The sequence below is a fragment of the Apis florea genome, unplaced genomic scaffold (genome assembly GCF_048593485.1).
Source record: "Apis florea isolate Af1SG1 unplaced genomic scaffold, ASM4859348v1 contig_3203_pilon, whole genome shotgun sequence".
In the NCBI taxonomy this organism is placed as follows: domain Eukaryota; kingdom Metazoa; phylum Arthropoda; class Insecta; order Hymenoptera; family Apidae; genus Apis; species Apis florea.
Window position 1 is genome coordinate 7,190,053 of NW_028256723.1, and position 18,386 is coordinate 7,208,438.

The 18,386-nt window shown below is 29.0% G+C and overlaps 1 protein-coding gene across 4 annotated transcripts; it reads right to left on the reverse strand.

Annotated features, from left to right (window-relative positions):
* Nucleotides 1-166: 166 nt before the first annotated feature.
* Rbcn-3A (rabconnectin-3 alpha) lies at nt 167-18,284 on the reverse strand. 4 transcript variants are annotated; one of them, XM_086910791.1, is made up of 32 exons: nt 18,017-18,280; nt 17,410-17,607; nt 17,164-17,317; nt 16,945-17,025; nt 16,321-16,530; nt 16,090-16,225; nt 15,811-16,008; nt 15,568-15,746; nt 15,279-15,491; nt 15,045-15,198; nt 10,238-14,886; nt 9,746-10,060; nt 9,580-9,681; nt 9,355-9,495; nt 9,039-9,272; nt 8,797-8,934; nt 8,386-8,618; nt 8,115-8,296; nt 7,646-8,012; nt 7,131-7,364; nt 6,794-7,046; nt 6,479-6,680; nt 6,119-6,386; nt 5,866-6,039; nt 5,585-5,683; nt 4,155-4,241; nt 2,052-2,112; nt 1,698-1,906; nt 1,434-1,578; nt 1,110-1,327; nt 921-1,004; nt 167-855 (listed from the first exon to the last, which is right to left on the reverse strand). In XM_086910791.1, the coding sequence occupies exons 1-32, from the start codon at nt 18,101-18,103 to the stop codon at nt 739-741; spliced, it is 10,122 nt and encodes a 3,373-aa protein (XP_086766917.1). In that variant the 5' UTR covers nt 18,104-18,280; the 3' UTR covers nt 167-738. The 4 variants fall into 4 exon arrangements, with proteins under 4 accessions (XP_086766917.1, XP_086766918.1, XP_086766919.1 ...); XM_086910792.1 differs by lacking the exon at nt 16,945-17,025 and having other exon boundaries at nt 18,017-18,284; XM_086910793.1 differs by lacking the exon at nt 4,155-4,241.
* Nucleotides 18,285-18,386: the final 102 nt, after the last annotated feature.

Consider the following 18,386-nt stretch of genomic DNA (forward strand, 5'->3'; position numbering starts at 1 on the left):
TTACACACTTATCGAATAATATATTTAAATATTTCCTTAATTATAAGAAAAAATCTTTAACAAAAATTTCATAATGTAAATATAGAACTAATAAATATAGAAACAATTATATCTTATGACAGAAAATTACATAATACTAGATTGCGAATGTAGAAAGAAGATAATATAGGTATGTTTAATATTTATTATTTAATTAATTTTTACTAATTTTTATGTACTTTTATAGTACAGAAATATACATTATGTAAAGGAATAATAATTAATATGATGTCCAAGTTGGAAAATCAAAAAAATATAACATGAGAATTACTTAGACGCGCATAAATATGTTTAATAGTACTCGATGAAGTAACATAATACAGATAAAAATATTTAATTCTACTTACAATAAGTAATAGAAGGGAAACATAACATTTTAATAAATTTACATTTGAACGCGGAAAAAAATATTCTCAATGATTATTTTATCTTCTTAACAATTTGAATATATTCATATTTATAATATGAGTATAATAATTTTTTTCTTTTTTCTCCTTCTATATTGTTGTTATATACTGATGTTTAAAGTTTATTATTTCATTGTATTCAACAATCAACCTCAAACGATTAAGAAAGAGTTAACAAGAAAAATACATAATTGTATATTTGGTAATTATACTAGTAGTAATTGTTTTATAGGCAAATGGACTTGTTAAAATATTTTGCTAACAGAATGTTATTATATGTTTTTAAATTATTTTAGTATAAAGTATGTACGACACAATCGCGTTCTGGTAACTGACGAACTTTCATAGATCCATCTGCACCACATGAAAATAAACGACCAGCAGAATCGACGTGTAATTGTGTTACACCCTAAGAGAAAACCATTAATATTATTATTTATTATAACATACATTATTGAAATTGAGTTAACTTACTTGTCCAATATTTTTAAAGAAACTAGATCGCGGATGCTCTCCGGGAAAAGAATAAAGCAAAGAATGGACGGTTAAACCCCATATCTGAAAATAATTAATATGAATTATTACATATTAAATATTAATATTTAAATATTATTACTTGTTATTAATATATTTTATAAATATAAACATTTTATAATATGTTACCTTAATATCACCATCTCCTGCTCCACTCACAAAAAATTCTTCATGTGGATCAAGAGCTAAACATTTGATAGCCGATTCATGAGCCTGAAAACGATGTCGTTGCTGTCGTTGTCGAACATCGAATATATTAATATCACCTTTTTTTCCACCGCTAATTAATAATTGATGTTGAGGTGCAAGTATTAAAGAGCTAGCTCCTTGTTCATGACATGTGAAACCTAATAAGTAGAAAGATTAAGATAAATGAACATGATATGCAAAATTTATAACGATTATCGGCATGTTTCAAAAATATGTAAAAAAAAAAAAAAAAATGAAACGCACCTTGAATTAAAGATTTATTTTGAGGAAGTAAAGTATCCCAAAGTGCAACATTACGTCCTTCAGAACCATGACCGGCAGTTGCTATTAAGCTACAAGCACCAAGGAAGACAAAATCGGCCGTCACCTTACTATGACATTGATAATTCTGGCGAGAGAAATGAAACAAATTATTTTCATCTAATCTAATTTTTGTAATATGTTTTTTTGTATTATTTAGAGAGCGAAAAAATTAATTAAGTTATAATTAAAAATAAAAATTCTTACGAAAAATGGTCGTGCAGTTCCTTCTCTGCAAGCTACTTGAAATAAACTCAAATGTCCATCAGAATCTGCAACACCAAACTTATTTCCGTGCTGTGAGAAACGTACACGCGTCACTTTGGCAAAAGTGCCTGGTGGTCTAGGAGTTGCTACTGCTGTTTGATGTCCCCATTCCCAAAGAGATACTGAACCGTCTTGAGAACCAGTTAAATCTATTCATTTACACATTAGAGAATTATTATTCAGCAATATCAATAATAATTTAATTGTTTAAAATTTTATTAAAAAACTTTGTTTACATATTGAGTAGTTATATTCAGTTTGAAATTGTTCAAAATTTATAGATAATATACTTACATAATGGTAAAAGTGGATGTGAGGAGATTCTTCTTATACCATCGATTTTATGCTTCAGGATCTGTAGAAATAAAATTTTGAATGTTATTATGCATATAGAGATTATATAATTATTAATAATGAACAATTATTCACAAACAATACGTATGTTACAAATTTTCTTAGAAAAGAAAAGAAAGAACTAACCTATATAACTCTATAAATCTTAGCGCACATATATTAGAAAATGAAAAAAAAAAAAAAAAAAAAAAAATAGAGGGGCATTAAATGCTAATATATGTATGTATAATACGTATACATATGCATGTATATATATAAAACTTAATATTAAATAACTTAGTATTAATTATATTATGATTCCTGATTGTATATTTTATAAACGTATGCTATCAAGTTTTTTAATATTGTTTTTTTTCGTTGCCAATTAGAAAGTTAAAATTTGAGATTAAACGACCGCTTTTTGGACAGATATATCGATAAACAAAACGTATTGAGTTACATATAATAATAAAATATCCCTTATTTATTTTATACCTTTTCCCCTTTCGAACAATGTACTTGTTTAAAAAGCGTTCGTCTATTGGTCTAATCTAGGCTCGATAGGCTCGCTAAATAGGCTCGATACGTATCTTTTGGGTCCACTAGATTTCCAATTATTTTTTTACTGGTTTCGTATAATAATCTATTTTTAACAAAAAAAAAGAGAGGAAAATTCTTACTGCAAATTTTTAAAACGAAAGCTAGCGAACCCATTTTGGGATTCGAAAAAGAATACTTGATTCTTTTGTTCAAAGTGAATAATTAATTTGAAGGAAAGCATAATAACATAATAATTAGAGGCAACACTCAAGACAATGGCAATCAAAGGGCATCGATTTATCAATGAGATTTTTATACATTCATTAGGCATGCAGTGTTATGAAAAAAAATTTGAGAATCTGAATATTTTTATCGATCGACTTAGCTTATTTACAGTAAATTTACTAATATTATTCTGGTAACATAAAATAATAAATTAATAATTATTCCGTAGAAAAATTTATTTTTTTTTTAAAGATGTATAAAATATTAAACTTCAATAAAGTGAAAATCGAATTAATGTATAACAGTTATAATACAGTTATAATAGAAAACTTTTTCATTTACTGTAAAATAATTGATAATGACGATAACAATGATCGTGATGTTGGTGTTAGTGAAGATAGTGATGGTGGTGTAATGTTGATGGAAATGATGATGATGATGATGATGATGATGATGATGATGATGATGATGATGATGTTAATAACGATAATGATCACGGCGATGATAACAACGATGATGATGACGACGCAAATGATAATAATGTAGATAATAATTTAATAGCAACCATAGTAATAATAATAAATATTAATAAAAAAAAACGCGATATTAAAAATATATGAAACGTATTAGTATATCATATAATATTATATTTGTTTATATAGCACTAAACGGTTGCTCATTCGTAAAATTTAGAAGCGATAATTTCATCAATTTTCAATGATATATTAGATATAATAATACATATAATTCGAAAATAACGGATTAATTTTTTTATCACATATATTGAATAAATTATTTTTGTATCAATTGTCATGTAACATTCTAAATTAGAATTTTTGAATTAAAAAAATTGTAGTAAAAAATAAATGTACTGTTTTTCGTAACAACATTAAATATTAATTAAATTAATGCTCATTGTATCATGAAGGAAATTTTTCACATATAGGTATAATTTTTAATTTAATTTTATATTGCTAATTACTTCCTTAGATCTATAAACCATTAATAAACTTTCGTTATATAATATAAAAGAAAATTATACTAAAGTCAATATATTATTAATATTTATAATGCTTAGAATATTATGAAATAGAGCATTAACGGTATATATATATAAAAAAATAATAAAGAAAACGGAATAGAATAAAATAAAGTAAAATAGAATAAAATTAAATAAAAATAAAATAAAATAAAATTAAAAAAATTAAAAAAAATTAAAAAAAAAGGAAATTGGAATTAAAAATTGGTTCTAAGGATACTAGGATATACAGGCTAGGGTCTGTTAGAAGTTAATCTCACCGGTTGCAATAAGTGTTTGCTCCTATCGGCAACAAATTGACAGAAACGCAGGTCGTGGGAGCCAGGGAAAGCAGGCATCCCCTTCATCTGAGCGAACGAACGAGCCACCAGGTCAGTAACGTCAGTCAGACGCAAACCAAGTTAGACGTTAGGCAAGCATTGAACAAGGAACATTGTTTCTGTCACCAGATGTGCTACTTTGACGCGACCCAATGCGTCGACTACTCGACACTCAACATATGTACGGCCATCGAGACTTTCTTCTTACGATTTCTTATTACTTTCCTCTTATGATCTCTTATTTTTCTCTAATTAATTTCGAACAATTCAATTTCAGGTTTATATATTTTATTTGTTTTCTATATTTTCTTATTTTAACTTTCAAATTTTTTTTATAATAGATTATTTTTCGTAAGAAATAAGTCTCAAAATAACCATGTTCGAACCGTGTGTTTTTTAAGAAAAGTGATTTGTAGTGTGCAAACTTGTTTACATATGCATGCAACAATAAGTTCCTTTGAATCTTTTCAAGAATAGGGAATAAGAACTACTTATATGTATACCCATTATAGTTTCGACGCCTAAAATTACAACTTGAATCTATTTGGGTTACACATCTCAAAATTCACACTCGATCAAAATTCAGATCAAATTAATAACTTTGATAATGTTAAAAATGTTAATATTATTTGTCAATAATGTTAAGGATATAAATAATATAATAATATTAAAGTCCTTTTCATGAGAATTTATAATGTTATTAGAAAGTATTAACAATATAAATTTATAAGTAATAAAACTTAATATATGTTCATAATTAATAAATAATATAATTGTTAAACACATTTATAAATTTGATTATTGATTTAACAAACATAAAAAAAATAATAATAAGAAAAATATAATAAGTTAATTTTTTTTTAATCCCAAAAATATACTATGTTGAAAATATTAACAATTTGACAACAAAATAAAAAGAAATGTAAAATTTTATTTTCAATTAGAGATTTGAATTTTCTATTTAATAACTATTATTTAATAAAAGCATTTTTATAAGAATCAGGTAAATGAAAAAAAAAAATATAAAAAAATTAAAAACAAATAAAAAAACAAAAAAATCATATATTTAATTTTATCAAATGTTATGTTATGTTACTTGTTATTTATTTATATTATATAATTTTTTTAACCCAAATATTCCTGAAATATGTTTTTTTCATTTCTTTTTTATTTTAATAACATATGAATATATACATATGAAAAAAAAAAAAACATTAAATAATAATAGATCAGAAACATCTGGGTTAAATCCAAGGGATATAGCACATGTAAAATGTTTTAGAAGACAAACATATGACTGTACAGTGCTAGATATTTAAATATACGAGTTAGATTTTCTATAATTAATTATAATCTTGAAAAAAACTTACCACACTTGCTCCTCTTCCACTTTGACTCGCGATACCGGATTGAGGTTGAGGACTATTTGTTTGAGGACTTTGAGCGAGTAATGGTCTATCTGCTGCTGTCTACAATAATGTGCATATTAAAATTAAAATTATGTTGTATATGCTGTTATAGAAAAAGAGAAAAAAGAGAAAAAAATGATGAAGAAAAAGAGAGAAAAAATTTTTGCAAGAATTCATATTATTATGTATGATTTTCATAATCAATATATATATATATATATATGTTTAATAACTAAACTAACCTGAATAACTAAGAAACTAGTTGGTTGTACTGGTTCTGGTTCTGGTTGTTTGTTTAAATTTATAATATCGAATTCACATTCATCTTCTAACCAGGATGGGAGTTCGAGTAATAGTGATATATTCATTTCTTGTACTTCTCGAGGAGTTGCCAAGGCCATTAAACCTGGATTTACCTAGATAATTGATGAATGGTAAGCAATTTTTTATTCAGTCAAATTATTTTTAAATAGAACATAAATATATTTATCAAACCTGATTTAGGCAAAAGGCACTAATGCTATCTTGTTCTTTGTGAATAATTCGAACAGGTTCTGGTAAACTGGTAGTTCCGCTATCGCTACCTTTGTCATCTACAGTTCCACGATTTAAATTATCCATTGCCGTTTGATTGTTTTCCAAAATCGACGATAAAGATCTACGTTTGCCGAATACAGCTCGAATAAAAATATCTTGTACTGGTTCTTGTCGAACTAAATAACACCATAATCGATTAGCAGGAGCTGCTGATGCCAAACGTGTACTAAATATAAAGAATAAAACATTCATAAATTATCATGCTTCAATTCAAACTATCAATATTAGATTTTTAAATTTTTTGATTTACAATCTTACTTAAAAGGAGTATTGCTTTTTTCAAGTAAAGATCGATATTTATGAATCGCTGGCTTTCCTGGTGTAGGTATTGGATCTGGTGCACAACCAGGAATGTAATTAATTGGTGGCCCTCTGTTGTCCAATTCTTCACGCAATGTTTCTTGCCATTGCGCTACGACAGCTAACGTTCCATGAATTAGAGGACTGTTCACAGGTAATTCTAATGTAAAGAAGAAAAAAAAAACGATAAAGATAAATTAAATTTTATTATATAAATATTTTTTTATAAAATATTTTTTATTGATGATTCTATCAAATATCAAAATAAAATACCTTGCATTTCTATACCAGCAACATTTAAAAACTCCTGAAGTTGTTGTTGCAATATTTTGACTATAGCTAATCTCATGACATACCAACTGTATGAATTTGGATTTATATGTTCAATGTTGTCCTTTGGTTTATTCTTTGGTTTTGAATTGGTATCGAATACGTCTTCCTCATCTTCAGAAGAATCTAAATCCGACACTGCGGAATCAGAAGAATCGTAATCGATTTCATCTGCATATTCTCTATCTATTTGTGGCTATTAAATAAATAAAATTTTCAATTGTTAAGTTAAAATTAACAACATTGGGAAATAACTATTATTTATATAGTAATAACTTACTTTCATTAAAAAATATGATATCATGCTCATTTGAGGAGAAACAAATTGTTCTCTGTACGTGGGTTTATCTTCTTTCATATTTGGTTGTTGACCAGTAAATTGTCCCAATAATTTCATATTTAATTTTACACGTTGTTTAGTTAACGACGTCATAGTATTCCATACAGTTCCTGCAGTACTTTGTGCTTCATTTGTACTATCACTTCTTTCTATCGCTCCTATTACTCCACTCGTCTAAATAAATTAAATATAGATTGTGCATATATATTTAAGATTTAATATTATTTTAAATTATATTTTAATATTTTTGGTTAATTTTATTTCTATAGAACGTAAAGATTCACGAATTAAAGAAATTTACATAAATGATTAAAAACATATAAATATAAAATATAATAAAAATTTTAGTAATATTTCATAAATTACATAGAATTTAATTTATATAAAAATACAAATATAGTGTATGTATTAATATAATATAAAAAAGAAAAAAAAATAAATAAATGGAACTATACCTGACCGCTTGTGCTTGCGACACGCAACAATTTTTTGACTCCACCTCCAAATAAACAGGACCAAGTGTTGTTACCAAAATGTTGACCTACAAGTCTATAAAGAATATGACTATCGCAACTCCACAATGCATAAACAAATAAACTCATATAAGTTGCTACGAAAGCTTCGCAAAGAAGAATATTCAATTTTGGCGTATCCTCATCTTTTTCACGAGCTAATAATGCCCGCAAATTGGTTACACCTGGCCATTTAGAAGGAGATGTAGTAATGCATACACCATCATCCGTTGAATATCTTCGATGAAATCGATTTGATGCTACTAAGTGTCCACCGGAAAATGTTTCTATTTCTGCAAATGCTGGAAAACTTTACAAAAAAAGAAAAAAGATAGAAAATAAAATCGATTTTATAATTAAATATTATTTTAAGATTTTCTTTTGAATGAATTTTATGATTTATTAAATTTACCTATCTGGCTGTTGATGTTTCGTAACAAAAGTATCAGAATCACAAAGTGATTGATAAATACAAGCACTTAAAGCCACTGCTAAATCCCTCATTATAAATACTTCGCAATAATGTGTATTTCTTGAAGGCATTGGTGGATTACGTAATTCAACCAATGTTTGTAACATATCATGAGCTAGAGACTGCAAAAAAAAAAAAAATTTAATATCAGATTTATTGAAAAATTTGAAAAATTTTTTCTGCTTTTAATTTATCATTATATTATACTAACTTGTAAATGTCTAACAGGATCTGCCACAACAGTTTTATTGCATGCTACACTAGCACTTAGAAGAGGAAGAGTAGTTGGAAATGGAAGAGGACTGAGTAATTGTTGTTGAGTCTTTTCTTGCTGTAATTCTTGTAATAGAAGAACAAGTTCCATTCTTACAGATGCTAAACCACCACCAGATGCTCCGTGCAAAGAGCAGTAGGATAATAATGTTCGTAATAATGTTTCATTTGCTATAATAAAAAATACATATATATAATACATATATATAAAATACATATATATAATATAATATGATATATATTATATTAGTCATGCATGTGATTTCAGTAAAAATAACTTATACTTAAATATAAGATTTTGATAAAAAGCTTAGATTTTGGGAATATATATATAAATACAATGGAATACCTTTCAACCATTTTTTTCTTTTAGCAGCTCGTTGTACCTTGGCTTCGAAATCCAATTTTTCGGCCATCAATATTTCATGTAAAGTTGGTTGTTCACCAGGTTTACATGGTTGTATATCATCCACCATACCCCCTTCGTCTGAAAATATAATTATTTTATTATTTTAAAGTAGTACGAATTAAATCAATATTATCAAAAATCATATAATATGTTATCAAAAGCTAATAAGTTTTTCTATTTACATTCTGAGACATTGTTTGCATCTCCGTCCGAACTGACGCTGTAATTACAAAGCTGCCTAAGAGCATCTACTTCTCGTTCGAGCCATACATATAGCTGGTATCGAAGTTGACCTCCATCTACTTCGAAACCCGTTGCTAATGTTGATAATTCTTCCATTAAAATTTTTAAACATGCTACAAATTTTAATTGTTGTGCCATAATATCTAACTGTCCTGATGATTTAATGAGTTTATCTGAAAAAATTTAAAATATAAATATTACTAAATCATTCTGTTAAAAATAAATCAAAAAAGTTAAATAAATTATGTTAGTTACCATCAGTAGTTTCTTTTTTATCTAGTTTCATACTTAAAGGCGGACTATCACCGTCATCGTTTTCAGCTTCATCATTATCATCCCAATTTAATACTAGTTCGTCCTCGGTTTGACGTGTTACAGGTTGAGACCAATCAAAATCTAAAGTATTAGAAATAAGTTAGAAACTTTTTTTCTTATCTATTTAAATGAGAAAAAAAATTACAGAGAATTAAAAAATGTTACCTCCATCATCATTGGTTTTTTTTGCATTATCATCCCAACTAATAATTCCAGTATCTATTTGGAAATCTTGTGTTCTCGATTTACTTGGACTATTTAACAGACCTAAAAAATCCATGGTATTCATAAATTTGTATTCAAAAAAATTGCAAAAATATCAGTTACATACTAGGAGAATCTTCGCAATTTGTCTCCATCACTTTATTAGGTAACTTAGATAGAACCTCAAGAGCAAGAGCAGGACATCCTGCCTTAAAATGTGCATGCGCTGTTGTGAAGTACAGTTGTCTTTCCAAAGGTGTAATACTATCTTCTAAAGTTAATTGTTTGTCAGGTTGTGATTTTACATCTGTACCATAACTAAACCCAGATATAACTACCGAATGACCTTTCTTTTTATCTTGAGCAGTAGATGCAATGTATTGTCTAATCAATAATGGATGTGTTCGAAGATAAACATAAAAATTGAAAACATTTGGATTTGCTGAAATAAAAAAATAAATGATAACAATATAAATAATGAATAATATTTTTTTTAGAAAAAAATTAATAGCAATATATCAATTATACTTGAATTTTTTACAAAAGAAAATAACAGAGAAAGAATGAAAATAAAATAAATAAAAAGAAATAAATTAGTAGATTTATTATATTTTATTACCTGTTGCACCTTCTGGTTTATCAGATTCATCATTATACTGTGGATGTAAAGTTCCAACATTTGTTATCAACAAAGTATTCAGTGATCCTGCATAATCTTTAAGAATCCAAAGAGCCATACTACGTAAAAATGGATCTGGATGAACTTTATTAATATCTTGATTTTGTCCATCTTTATCACAACCTAAAATTTCTTCATAAAGCAATCTTCTTAAATTTGGAGAATTAGTATCATCATCATAAAGTCTAGCAATAACCATTGCTAATTGTATATCATTTAATTTATTTAAACATACGTCGATAGCATCTTTGAGTGCATTTGCTAATAAGAAGAATGCTGCAGCATGTTCAAATCTTTGTTTACCAAGCAGAGCAAATGCATTTTTCAAAGCGGCTTTCCTCCAACGATCTTCTGTAAAATTATTTGCAAAGAAAGTTGTCATTCTTTCATCCCGTTTATTTCTAAACAATCCCCAAACGAGATTTTTCTTTTTCATAGCCAAATAATAGAGTGCAGAATCGAGAGGATCTTGTTTCTGTTGATATGCTGCTTTGGCAATTTTTTCAATACATCTTTTCAATATGGTATTGTTTCTAATCCACCAACCTATGCCAAGTTCCTTTAAAATGCTCCATTTAGGTTGTCCTTTCGCATAAGAAGGTATTAAACCTAACAATTCTTCTTCAGATTCGGAATGAAAGGCCCAAACAAGATTATTCGATGAAATACCTTGTTTTTGAAACTGTGCTCTTTGTGCTAATGGGAGACAACGAATCAAATAATTGTAATGCTTCATGGCCAATAAAAATCGAAGGCCACAATCGTCTAACGAATCAGTTGAGACTGTTTCACCATCAGGAATACCAGTCAAATTTTCTTTCGCAATTGCATTCTTTGCAGCATCTATTGCAAATCTTTCCGCAAAATCTACATTGCAAGTGGAAACGGTATCAGCTAAAGCAAGCAAATGCATTTGATCCAGACTTGATAAACCGGGCAAATGAGTATGTGTTAATAACCGTGACAATAATCTTCCTTGCCTTGGTCCGAAATGAGATATCCCTTGTCTTTCCGGCACCGATGAACGTCTATCTTTTTGTCGTGAACAATCATAATCCTCTTCTAACATGTCATCTAGTGACTCACCTTCGTCCAAATTACTGTCAAATAATTCATTGTAATCTTGTTTATCTTCAGTTTTGTGTTGAAGCGGTACGTTTGTTTCTTTGTCCGCGATCAATAAAGTCCAAAGAGGCAATGGAGATATTGAAGTTATCTCCGCATAATCTAACGTAAGTTCTTCTGGTATTTGTGTAGTTGAACCTCTTGGTTCCAAAGGCGATGTTGTACCTACGTAACTAACTGACATTGTTCTAGAACGTGACCATCCACCACCACGTTGTTTCACTAAATTCTCATCATCAGCTCTTAAAGAACAAGAACTTCCTATACATCGGACAAGATGTGCCAATATTGCTTTTACCCATCGAATTTTGCCAGAATTTAACAATTCCATTAGTTGTTTTGGATGATATTGAGGTAAAACAGGACAAGCGATTCTCGATGCCTCGAACAAACCATAATCCGGCATGTAGTCAAAACTTAAATTCTCATTTTGTATTCCACGTTTCTTTTTAGCGTCGAGCATTGTTAAATTAATACTGCTAACTCGAGAAAGATGAGGCATGGAAGATACATTTGCTAATCGTCTTTGTGATGTTTCGTGTGCTAACGTTCGCAGATCCTCATCCCGTAAATTTCGACTAGCTTGAAATTCATCCGATTCTTGATGTTGTAAATTTGAATGAAAACAATCTTTTTTCGGATTTGGTTTCCATTGTGAATAGACATGCATCTCCGAATCCATGCCAACCACTAAAATGCCATCCCTTACCCAAGATATTTGCATTGGCAATGGAGGTAGGCCATCTGCTGTGGTTAACTCAATTTTTCGTAATTTCATCCACCGAATTTCGTCAACGAATTGAGGCTGTGCTAATGATGAAGCTTTCCGTAATATCGGCCGATTATTGCTCTGTGATTCTTTCATTGCTTTCATATTTGCTTGTGCAAGATCTGAACATACAGGCGTAAAAAGCATAATTTTCGATCCAACGGCAACGGTCAATATATGAGAACCATCTTCTTTGGAAACCCAATCTAATTGAACTAAATGTTTCTGCGTAAGTGGACAAGTATTACCATTTTCTATGATCGATTTTCGCAACGACTGAAGCGTGCTGAATGATGGGACAGCCAATAAACCTGCATTTGGTTTCGTACTTTCTCCATTTTCTCCATTTCTAGATGATCTTACATCTTCGTGACTAAGCGTTTGCAAAACTTGAGTAAGTCTCTGTTTCTTTTGTAAAAATTTGCTATCATAAAGATAACTTAAATCCAAATGCTGATCAACAGGAATTCTCGGCAAATGTATATTCTTTAAATGGATAGTATCTTCTAGAATCCATTCACTTCCACCTGTACTTTCGCATTCATATATAGCAACGCATAGATTTACGTATCGAGAATCGGGATCACTTTTAGTAGGACGTGTAAACGATTTTCCATATTTATATGCACATGCGATACGTCCACTATATGCAGCACTTATATTTAATGGTTGTCCAGTAATGTCAATAGTTGATTCCTGATCTTTTCGTATCATTTCCCATTCGCACCATTCATAATGTAATTTGTTTGATTGAGTTTTTGTCACTTTACATTTCCAAAAGCGTATAGTACTGTCGCTACATGCTGTTACAACGATATATGGTGCAAAACAAGCAGGATAAATGGAAGAGCTGCTTAAATGTCCAGCTGCTGGTGCTGCATGTATTACTTCAACACTATCCGGTAATGGTAATTCTTGAGTACATACTTTTGTAGTAGTAATAAGAACATGACTATTTTGAGGTCGCCTTTGCAAAAACATATCCAACTCGCTTTGACTGTCACGGCGAGATTGACTTGGCCTTCGAGATCTTTTACCTTCCGGATGATTATAACGTCCAGGTGTTCCCTCTTCATCTTCATCTTGTACTAAATGAGAATCCGGAACGTACATCATCGATTCTGATAAACCAGTAGTCTCAGGTTGAGAGGCAATCACTAAACGCCACATATGTACTGTTGTACCTTGTTGTGTTCTCTCTAAAACTACTATGTAGAATGGTTCCTCGAAAATTGCAGATTGTTGTAAATCAACCATAGCATCCAAAGTAGATTCCATTAAACCTAAATCATTTATTGATGTATCTACTCCTGCTTGTTTTTCGTCATTTCTATCTCCAGTAATTAACTGTTCTTGAAATACATGTAAAAATTGTGTATTTTGCCAATCATGTGTAGCATCAGCAATAGCATCCAATTGTATAACGCAACCTGGTCTAGCTGTAGATTGTTGAGATACTATCTTTATTCTATCATGGATTGATTGTCTTACACCATCATCTGATGACATGTCTGTTGAAAGGCTTGCCATAGAATCCATCATTCTACTTCGTCTTTCACTAATCGATACTTCTGCCAATAATGTTCTAGCATCAATAACAGCTTGATATACTCTTAAACATTCGCCATCACTAGCAACGAAACATGCACTTGGAGAATTTGATAAATTACCCAAGGTAGTACTTGGTAAAAGGGTTGGAATCCATGCTACATTACAGAATGCTGAGATTTCAGGAGAATTAATACGTGCTAATTCGGAAACTCCACCGCTCTTTGACAAAGGTCCGACTGTATCTACGCGCCACAATATTAATTCACTGCAGAAACCAGTAGGTGAGATATCTTTTAAAGTTGTTTTACTGGAATCCGATTTATTAATAACATTTTCATTTGAATCAGCATTTCGACATTGAGATCCAGATTCTGGTATATTATGATGCGATGTTGTTACTAATAAAGGCAACACTGGATGACAAGTAATATCGTTCACTCGAAATCGATGTCCTGAAGCTCTTGACGCGTGCCCAATACTTAATACTTGTGAAAATTTTGTTTTATCAGCAAATGTTAATTGCCATAAATTTAAGGTTCCATTTGAATGCTTTGACACCATAGATACAATTGGACTTGGGTGAGTCAATAAATCATTAACCGTTTCTTGATTTGTTTTTCCACTTTCTAAATGATTGTCTTTTTCTTTTACGATATTTTGATTTGGATCAGATGAATTTTCAATATTTTTTAAGAGTTCCTGACCTGCTTTTGATGTTAATGTCGATTGTTCTTCATCTTGTTCAATTAAACTCGGTAATGGCGTCGCAATGTCAGTAGTTTCGTTTGATGGTTTTGTGGATGATTTTGCTACTTCTCGTATATTTAATAATGGACCGCCAGTATTATGCGAATACATTGATACGCTATGACTCATTGTAGAAGCATCGCCAAGAGGAAATGCATTAGGTATTCGTGTAGAAAATGATATTTGGGCTTGTCGAAATGATCCTGGATGATATTCATCCAACCATTCAATATGCCAAATTAAAAAACTTCCATCTATCGGATGGATTGAAAAGAGTAAATCTGGATTATGATGCCAATCGCGCAATAAGGTTTCTATTTTTGTATCTAAAGAATCCGGAGCATGATTTATTGAGGCCGTTACATCCGTTGCAATTGAATTAATGGATGTAGTATTGCTATAAGAAAAAAGAAATTTAAAGAAATTTAGAAGTTTCTCTTGCAAATCAATAAGTTTTGATATAATAATATAATATTAAATACATATAATATATATTTTACATTTTACAGAAACAAAACAAGAACAAATATTTTTGAATATTTAAGAATATTATACCTGAGGCTTTGGTGAGAATGTGCACTATGTGGTAAACTATGATGCGATGAAATTGTATGAGTTGTATGATGTTCGTCGCTACTATGATCTTCTTGACTCATCGATCGAATTGTACCACTTGTCTTTTGAATAGGTTGTAATCTTACTCCTTTTTCTATAATTATGTGCAATTATTGAGTTATTTGTTGATATCTTTCTAAAATGTAAAATATATATTAAATATGGAAAACATACTGGATAAACCTTCTTCCTCAGAATCATGTTCCATATGATCTACATCTTGTTGATGCAATCCTTCTTCTTTTTCTACTACTTTACGAGTAAGTTCTTGTAAAATACTTTCTGCTTGCATTGTAAAGTGCATTTCCTTATTATTTAACCAATGTAAAATAAAATTTGGTTCCCTTTCAGGATCGCCTGTGATTAAACTTGGTACTAATGGTATATCTGTAGTAGACAACAAATATTATTGATATGATTGTTAATTTAATATAATTATATTATGATTATATAATCATCATACCAGTTTCAGCATTAATACTTGCTGCTAAATGAAAATGCATTCCTGGATAATGACTTGTCCCTTGATAATTATTGTGAAAATCATGAACTGAATATGTTGATGGTAAAGTTGGTAAAGTTGGTGCTGTATGACCTGCTTGATGTTGCTGTTTTGCATGGCGACGAATATGAAAACAAGTCCTACAAAAAGCATATGTCCCATTTTATGAATAAAATATAAATAAAATTTTGATATTTTACGCACTTCATATGTTTGAGCCGTTGCATGAATCGATGTTTGTGCATGTTATGATGTCTATGTTTTCCATGATGACCATGTCTATCAGAACCTTCAAATTGACTCATATTTGCTAAGCCTTCTACTTCGGGAGGTATAGTTTCTGCCCATACTCGACAAATGTTATCTCTACAAGATGTAACCAGCATATTGGAAACAGATCCTCTAGAAGAAAATCAAATCCTGTATTAATTCAACTGCAACAATATAAATAATAATTAGTTATAAAAATTTTTTTTTACATACTTTGGCATATATTTACTAGTTTTACGCCAAGATAAATGTGTTACTGCACGAGGATGAGCAACATAAACAAAACTATAACTGTCATTACCCATAGACTGAGTGACATTTGTGTGATCTATATTTCTTGTAGAAAATACTGAATAATTTTAAATAGGCTTGTATTAGAATCATTGTTAAGTTGATTTATAAAGTTAAAATATCTTATTTTCATTACACATATAAAAAACTTACATTGTTTGTTTTCAAACCATATTTTTACTAATCTATCATTAAATCCAGTTGTCGCAAATAATGTACCATCTGGACTAAAACTCATAAGATGTACTGGTGTAGCTGTACGACATTTCCAAACACAATTCCATGCTCCAGGTTCATTTCCACTATTGGAATCACCAGGGGCTGGACTTTCAGCATCTCCAATTGAAAAAGTAACTGTACCAGCTGAAAAAAATTGATTTTATTTTATTTATATAATTATATATGTTTATTTAATTTTGAAAAATACAAAATAAATAAATATCAGACAATTTTTTTCTCTTTTAAATATTGGAATATAAGGAAAATGACATTATAAGGCTTTTTATTATATTATAGCATGAAGGTGTACAGCATACAGCATCAAGCTAGAGTGTTTAAAACATTCTATGTAATGGATTGCAAAAAGCAATTTTTTTTTAAATTATTGTGTATAAAAGAGTAAAGTGATAAATTTTAATAAAACAAAGATTTTGGAATATATATTTAAAATATAATGCTATTTGTTAAATAATTTTTGCAAAATCAAAGCTTATGAAAATTAAATTCAAACATTATTTTTCATATTTGTATGTACTTTTCCTAAATAACAAAACTCACGGTCTTGTAGAATATTTGAAGTATTTTCTTCATGCCCAGTTATAATATTTTCTTGAGGCCGTAACATACTTATCTTCATCACTATACATAATTTTATTATTGTGACAAACACAAAAATATATCATATACAATCAATAAATGAAATTAGAAGAACTATTAATTATTATTAGATATAAATTATTAGATATCAATTAAATAAAATTAAAAAGAAAGACTTACTATGTTCTTCTTGAAATGGGGTTATATTTTGATGCCACAATTGTAAAAGTTCTCCACCAGTTAATAATCTTGTTCCTTCTAAATTCCATGATAGTGAACTAATATTTGATTCCGTTGTCAGACTACCAGTTTGAACCCATCTATATTCTAACTGCTATAAGTTATATAAAAAAATTAGTATATAAAATAATAAAATATGTAAGAATAAATATTAAAATTAAATGTGACAAAATAAAAAATACATACATGAGAGCATGTACTATGAATAAGTGGAGTAGGCTCAAAAATGCAAACTTGATTTTCATAAGCTGCAGCTATTTTTCCTGTGTCAGTACTACAATCCAAACAACTGATTCTTATGTAGTTATGTACAGCTCCAGGTATTATCTGAACTCGTTCGAAATTACTGGCCAAAATTACTATATTACAACCGGCTGCATATGCCTGTAACAAATTATTCCTTTATAGTATAATATTAAAGAAAATTCGTAAATATTTAATAGTACTTATATTGATAATTATATTCCATATAAAATCATTTGTATAAAAATATATAAAACAAATACTAAAATATATTTGATTTTATATGAAAATAATAAAAATTCTACAATTATATTCATAATCATTAACAATTAAAATTATACAACAAATTAATAATAATTTAATACAAAATATATTAATTTAATTACATATAAACTTGAAAATTTGAAAATGTTTCACAAATTTTTTACAGAATATAAAATATATTGAACGATATGATCGTAAAATATGATAATTACATATATTAATAAATGATTGATGATTAGAGCCGGATCAATAATGAAAAAAGTCAATTAAGTCAAAAATTACTCACAGTAAAAGAAATCCCTTCGACAGAACCTACAGCGTAGCACCGATCACCTGCATTACAAGCTCCGCTTAATATTTGATGACAATTCATTTTTTCAATCAAATATTAGATCATTCTTTGTTAAATTGATTTTTTTATTGGATAAATTGATTTTGTTAACTTTGGCTAATCGTTTTTAAGAAATTTTTGTAAGCTACAACGTCAAAATGCTATCCGAAAGTGACATCACACGGCAGTATCTTGCTCGATTAGCAGCCATCTTTAAATGGATTTTCTCAATACGATGCAACACTTAAGTATACTTGTTACTTATTACGTATGTATGTATATGTGTGTGTATGTATATATACATATTATGTATGTATATATCATT

What these genes read in the sequence shown, in the direction of transcription:
- Rbcn-3A (XM_086910791.1), bottom strand. Translation starts at nt 18,103, where the DNA reads ATGAATTGTCATCAAATATTAAGCGGAGCTTGTAATGCAGGTGATCGG. An exon ending in TGAGGAAGAAGGTTTATCCA is followed by an intron (nt 15,199 to 15,278) that starts GTATGTTTTCCA and finishes ACATAATTATAG; the next exon opens with AAAAAGGAGTAAGATTACAA. An exon ending in AAACATCAACAGCCAGATAG is followed by an intron (nt 8,013 to 8,114) that starts GTAAATTTAATA and finishes TTTTTTGTAAAG; the next exon opens with TTTTCCAGCATTTGCAGAAA.